The sequence below is a fragment of the Osmerus mordax genome, chromosome 1 (genome assembly GCF_038355195.1).
Source record: "Osmerus mordax isolate fOsmMor3 chromosome 1, fOsmMor3.pri, whole genome shotgun sequence".
Lineage (NCBI taxonomy): Eukaryota > Metazoa > Chordata > Actinopteri > Osmeriformes > Osmeridae > Osmerus > Osmerus mordax.
The window spans coordinates 6,470,967-6,477,639 of NC_090050.1; the positions used below are offsets into that span (position 1 = coordinate 6,470,967).

General features: G+C 41.2%; 1 protein-coding gene across 1 annotated transcript; it reads left to right on the top strand.

The window, feature by feature from the left end:
* The first annotated feature begins 3,184 nt into the window (after positions 1-3,184).
* Positions 3,185-5,576, top strand: kiss1 (KiSS-1 metastasis suppressor). Its single transcript, XM_067244033.1, has 3 exons — positions 3,185-3,233; positions 4,889-5,022; positions 5,146-5,576. Exons 2-3 carry the CDS (start codon positions 4,914-4,916, stop codon positions 5,388-5,390), a joined length of 354 nt encoding a protein of 117 aa, XP_067100134.1. The 5' UTR covers positions 3,185-3,233; positions 4,889-4,913; the 3' UTR covers positions 5,391-5,576.
* The last annotated feature ends 1,097 nt before the right edge of the window (positions 5,577-6,673 follow it).

The following is a 6,673-nucleotide window of genomic DNA, read 5'->3' on the forward strand; positions in this document are numbered from 1 at the left end:
AGATGTGGGGAGAATCGGTGACCGCACCTCATCCACTCTGATCACCAACCATTGTGGGCTTCATCTCTGATAGGTTGATACCCTGACATCATGGTGTCAGGTCAAAAACCTCTTTCTCAATGTCAGTAAGACTAAGGAGATGATTGTGGACTATAGGAGGCGGCAGGAGGAGGAGCATGCACCCCTATACATCAACGGATCCGAAGTAGAAAAGGTCGGCTGCTTCAGGTTCCTAGGAGTAAACATCAGCGATGATCTCACCTGGTCTGCTCACATGGACAAGGTGGTCAAAGCGGCCCGGAAATGCCTCTTCTTCCTGAGAAGACTGAAGAAGTTTGGCATGGCCCTACGTCGTGTGGTCAGGTCTGCTGAGTTCATCATTGGCAGGAAGCTCCCAGCCCTACAGGACACTTACCACACCGATGCCTCAGGAAAGCTGGCAGGATTCTAAGAGACTGTTACTACCCATCCTTCAGTCTTTTGACTCCGTTACCTTCTGGCAGATAAAACCGAAGCATTTGGTCTCGCACACGAGGACTGGACTACAGTTTCTTTCCAAGGGCCATCAGGCTTTTGAATGAACATTGATATGGACACTGATACACTGTCGACACTTCTCACTAGCCACTTTACACACTCCCCCCTATTTTGATGATCTGAAACGCAAGTATCAAAACGCAAAGCGCAAGTAACTTTGTGGGCGGGAGTCCGGCTCGGTTGCTATTTTGCTGGCGGGATAAATGACTTTGCACCTGGCGCAAATCTAAAATGAGTAGGTCCGAAGTAGCTACATTACTAATGGGTGTGGTTTGGGCGTAACGTGCAGTAAACCAATCAGAGCGTCATCTCACATTCCCTTTAAGAGCAGCGCTTGTTTCATGGCGGATTGCTATTATAACGGCGGATTTGCCAGGCGCACGCCAGGAGCGGTTCACAGCCAAGGAGACCGACGTTCTAGTCAGGGCCTTAACAGATAGTATTGTATGGGAAAGGCAGAGCAGTTTTCTCATTGCACTAAATTGCCCGCTCATGCTGCTCATTCAAATTCTTATTCTTATTTTTATATAGCCTACCCTATATTTAATTTTTTTAATTGTTTAGTTCTTGGAATTAGTTTAACTATTGTACTTTTTTACTTAATTTAAGACCCGTATATGTTTATTGTTTGCACCTTCCTGCCACAGTAAATTCCGTGTTTGTGTAACATAGGCTACATGGCGGATAAACCGAATTCTGATTCTGATTCTGATGGAGATGGGAGAAGAAACCCACCCAAATTAGCTTCGGTTAAACAGGCGTGGGAGAAAATTGCCACAATTGTTACAAATCATGTTCACATACATAGAGATTTCTCATGAAAATCTTTTTATAAACATTGAAGAAATGTAACACGCCATAAATCCAAACAATGTAACGTAGCTTCGCAGAAAGAAGACCCTGGCCCTGCCAGCAGTGTGCACGGACCAAGCTTGAGCCCTTAAAATAGCATCTGAATAATGCGCCATTGACTTTAGACCACGTTTTTCCTGGTCAGTGGCGGAATTGTTTTTCGGAAACTGCAAAATAGCACCAGGGAACGTTTGCGCCGGAACACGCCTCCTTTTTCGCTGAACCGCCCACGGGAGCGCAAGGTCATTTCGACGTGCGTCTGTGGAGGGAAAAGTCCGCTTTGCGTCGAGTGAAAACTAGGAATGATACTTGCGTCGTTGACAAAGTCAATTGCGCTGGGTGCAAGATCGGGCCCACTGTCACTTTCAGCCCCTGGTTGCACTTTCAGCTACTGGTTGCATCAGCAATATTGCACTAATTTACCCCACTTGTCCTAGGTTAGTATAGGTTATGTGTATTAGAGGTTTAGTATACCATATTTTATATTACTTTGGAGGTTTATTATAGTTTAGCTTATCATAGGTGTAGTCTATGTTTTGAGTACTCATTTTGAAGTACATTTTAGTCATTTAGCAGACGCTCTTATCCAGAGCGACTTACAGTAAGTACAGGGACATTCCCCCGAGGCAAGTAGGGTGAAGTGCCTTGCCCAAGGACACAACGTCAGTTGGCATGACCGGGAATCGTACTGGCAACCTTCGGATTACTAGCCCAATTCCCTCACCGCTCAGCCACCTGACTCATATGCCAGGTTGCTTTGCGTTGTCTTGTCCTAAGAATTTCAGTGCCCAGTCTGACCTTGTGTTGTTCTGTGCATCTGACAATAAAAGACTTGAACTTGAATCAGTTACTCGATTGTCATCCAGTGACAGGGATGAACACATCTGGTGACCAATCGTTTCTCTGCTTCCGATAGGAAGTAGCCAATGATATACCATAATCACATTATTGAAAATGTCAAACTCCTTTCCAATACTAAGGTTACATTTTCAAAAATCTTCATACAGGTTGCTCCAACAGCTTGAAAAATTCACCCCAAAAAAATATTATCAAAACAATTAGACCAACTTCAGCTGATTCCTACTGTACGCAATGAATGCTGGTTGCCTAGACATATCATCAGACACTTCCTACATGGGCATGTCCAAAAAACTGTATGTCAGTCTGTTTTTCATTGAGACCGAGAAACCAGATTACCATAAAAGGCTCAGGCTATTCAATAATGTGTCATCACAGTTATGGTTTCAATGCAGATACTGAATTATTTTTTTACAGAAGTCAATGACCTTTCTTACAAATTGCATCAACACTGTTCTCGAAGCATAGTCTGTCATTAATAACTGAACAACATCCTTTAGCTTGTCATCAGCTAGACAGTCAGTTAATATTTCCATCCTTGAACCTTATCATATTTGAAGCCTTCTTAATACTGCCTACATTCAAATCCACTTTTGTGATGTTACAGTAAATCATCAGGAGGCAGACTTTGTATAAAATAACATGTTCCTCAAACCACTTGTTCCACTCAAAATGTTCTACATTGTGCCTATGTCATATCCTGGTCCAGTAATAAAACTCAATTACCCACCTATTGTCTGGGATCCTCAGGGGCAGAACACTACAAGTGCCTATTCTGCTGAGTCATGCTTAGAGAATTCGACCAATCATACCAGACTCAAGTTGGAGACCTATAGAGAAGAGCGTGTGACAGGTAGAGGGGGTTGGAGGTACAACCATGACCCCCACTACACCAGGATGTGGTGACGTAACGGGTGTCATCCCTTATAAAGGTTAACAGTGTGGGAAGGAGAAACTGGATCTGATTGTGACTTCAAGGGTGACAGGTAAGTCCACAATATCAGTTTGTCAACTCCACTAGTGGTCTGTGCTTGTGATTACTGTATTATACATATTTTACCTTGAACCCTTCATTGTTTTAAACTGCAGTGAATTTCACAATGTCACAATTGTCATCAGTATAATGTAAATTTGTGGGATACGAGCTTGTTACCATCAGTTAGCTTGGACAGACATGGCTGTGATGTAAGACCTAGAGGTCTAGGACCTAGATGATGTGGTCTGTGTGCACATGGATGTACATAGAACACTAGTCTTTAGTACTTCGTCCTGGCAAAACCTTCAGACAAAACTTGAGATTTAACCGGCCAATGCGCATTTAGTGGTCAGTTTTTTCCCAGCTGTGTTAAAGAATTTGTGACTCCAATGAAACGCGAAGATAGCAGAACAAGTGGCTACTAGGCTCCAAAGCTAATTTCTGTAAAGTAACATGGCCATCACAAGCTTTAGGGTCACCATCAGAATCAGTTTTATTCGCCAAGTAAGTGTACACAAACAACACATTTACTATGGCAAGCAGGTGAAAACAATCAACATATAAGAATAGAAAATGTAGAAAATGTACAACAAGTTCCAAATAATTCTAAACAAGACTGTACAATGTAAAATATAAAATATAGAATAAGATAAGATTTGGCTGTTGCAGTGTGCAATAAAGTGACAGATGGACTTTATAAATGTGTTTTTTTAGGGTAAAGAATTCTCAGGCTCAATAACATAGTTGTCAAAATATCTACACAAAAAAAAGAAATCTGTGGATAGCAAATGTAATATCTGTGTACTTTCATTCTATTACTGTAAACTGTAAACAGATGTTTGCCTTCTACTTAGTTGTCTGTGCACACGTCAAACGTCTTGAATTATTCTTCATCAAGTACACTGGAAATAAGGAAAAATGTCCTCTTCATCATCCTGCATGAGCAGATGTGGAAGCCATAGCCTTTGCTGCCCCTGTTTAAAAATTAAGAATGCCATGTGTGTGATTGTGTGTACTTACGTGTTTTTGGGTGCGTGTGTTTGTGTGTAAATGTGTTTGGGTGTGTATTTGTTTGTGCATATGTGTGTTTGTGTGTCTATATGCATGTTTGTGTGTGTCCATGTGTGTAAATCTGTGTTTGTATGAAGGATAGTGAGAGGTAAATAGATAGACAGACGGTCTGTGTTAGAGAGTTCCTAATAATGTAAAGAATGAGTGGCAAAGAACAAGTGCATTGTATGTGTGTGTGCGCAGAAGGGGAGAGTAGATGTTAAGGGAAAGTGACTATGTTCAGAATGTGTAGGCAGCTGGAGTACTGAAGCACCCATCAGTGACTACTACAGTTGGAGGTCTCACCTTTCCTCTGCCTCCTGCTGTTCTGGCTGCCAGTCTTTCATCCACAGAGACCATGTGATCTGGGTTAGCTCTCAGGTCAATTTGGCAAGTTGCCCAGCAACAAAATGTGAGCATTTCCCCCCTCCCCCCAAGGAAACTGAACATCATCAACATGACCATCATGTGTGGTTTAAAAACAAGGCTTAAGCACAAAAGTCAAGTCAAACTGGGAAGCAGGGTTTTTGTACTGAGGCTGCTTTGCCAATTCACAAAATTCTAAGTGAACACCGTGCTGGTCTGTAAATGACTATTAATGCCTTCCTTGAACAGATACTCAGCTGAATCCAGATTTTGCATGGCCAATACCATCACCATGCGGTTGCTGATCCAGGTTCTGATGCTAGCTGGGTCTTTCACAGCGGCGTTCCCTGCCAGCGACTTCACAAATCCCCAGTTCTCTGAAGGTGAAAACACAGATAAAAACACTAAAGATCAAGAACTGCAATTGTAAACCAAAGACAATATTTAGAAGTTTTAACTTTCAAATACTCTTTTGATTTATGAGCTGTCTCTTTTCAATTCAACAGTGGAGAGACCAGACCGGGCTCTGATGCAAGTTCTGAGAGATTTGGCCAGTTTATCAACAGAGCAGCCCTTACCTGTCCTGCTCCTCAACCCCTCCCACATGGGCGTGTCCAGTCCACTGATAGAGGTGGTGCCACCCAGGGGGAAATGGGATTGGTACTTAGATAAGACCAACTCACAAAATAAGAAACTGCAAAATCTGTCCTCATACAACCTGAACTCTTTTGGTCTGCGCTATGGAAAGTGATTTACACAGGTGTTGAACTGCCATGATGTTAACAATGCATTGATCTTGTTCAGGTTGATACCAACTATATGTCATGAAGCTATGAAAGTAAGATTTACTACACACTATTATAATTTATTAATGTATGACTAACATAGTTTTTAGTTGTGTTTACTCACTGTTGTCCACCTTTTTCTTGTAACTGATTTACCTCTTTATTTGAATGTCTATGGCTAGTCCACAATCATGCTTTGCTTGATTGCAGTCATTGATGTAAATAGCATAATAATGATCATTAAAAAAACTTAACTTACCATATTTGTTGAAGCATCTCAAAGCTTAAAACATTTAATAATTTCACAAACTGAATATGGTTTAGATGGGCGAACATAAGGACTGACAGACAAATGACAGTTAGACAGAGAGACAGACATGAAAATTGTATTGATAACAGATGCAGATGAGTACAGACACTTGATACATTGTAGATAAAGTAGCACAGAAAGATTTAGTGCCTACGGTTACTCCAAAAATGCCTTTAAACAAAAGGTCTGGTTGCAAATCTGGAACATCTTCATGTTATTGTTTGAACCCAAATAGCCTAATCCAATATACTTGTTGGTATGCTGGCTTTTATCACCAAATAGCCTCCCCTGCATTCCAGGTTCCAGGGTGGCCAGGTCTGGGGGTAGGACTGTCAGGGCTGTTGTGTGTTTGTAGATTCTCTAGTAACATGGTTGTTGCCGTAGTTCTGAGGTACTTGATACACAGACTAAATGTAGTTAATCAGTTTCAGACATAAATCATTTGAAACCATACATGAATAGTTTCTTTCTTCATAATGCCTTCTCAGAAACCAACCTTTATTTATAGTTTGTTGCCAGAACGAAAATACCTTTAGGGGTATAGAGACTGTAACACATACAGTATAAAGTAGACAGTATACATACAGTATTTTTTAGGTCATATAAAAAGACCATAATTTGTGTCCGTCATGATATATCTGTTCCATGTCATTCTTTATGGAAAAACTGGTTTAACCCTTGTGTTAACTTCGGGTCATTCTGACCCATCAGTCATTGTGACCCACCGTCGTATTGCAACAACTTTACCGCATACAAAAACAAAGTGAAGCATTTTCTTTTAACCGTCGGGCTGTCTCAGACCCCCCACATCGCGAAGGTTAAAAGAAAATGCTTTTTATTTGTTTATGTATTGGGTAAAATTATCACAACACAACGATGGTTCGTTGTGAACCTTCGGAGGCAGAACAAGGGTTAAAAAGCACAATTTAAAGTTAGGAA

Excerpts from the sequence above, each read along its gene's own strand:
- kiss1 (XM_067244033.1), top strand. The coding sequence starts at position 4,914 with ATGGCCAATACCATCACCATGCGGTTGCTGATCCAGGTTCTGATGCTA. Across the intron at positions 5,023-5,145 it reads AAATCCCCAGTTCTCTGAAG|TGGAGAGACCAGACCGGGCT; the intron begins GTGAAAACACAG and ends TCAATTCAACAG.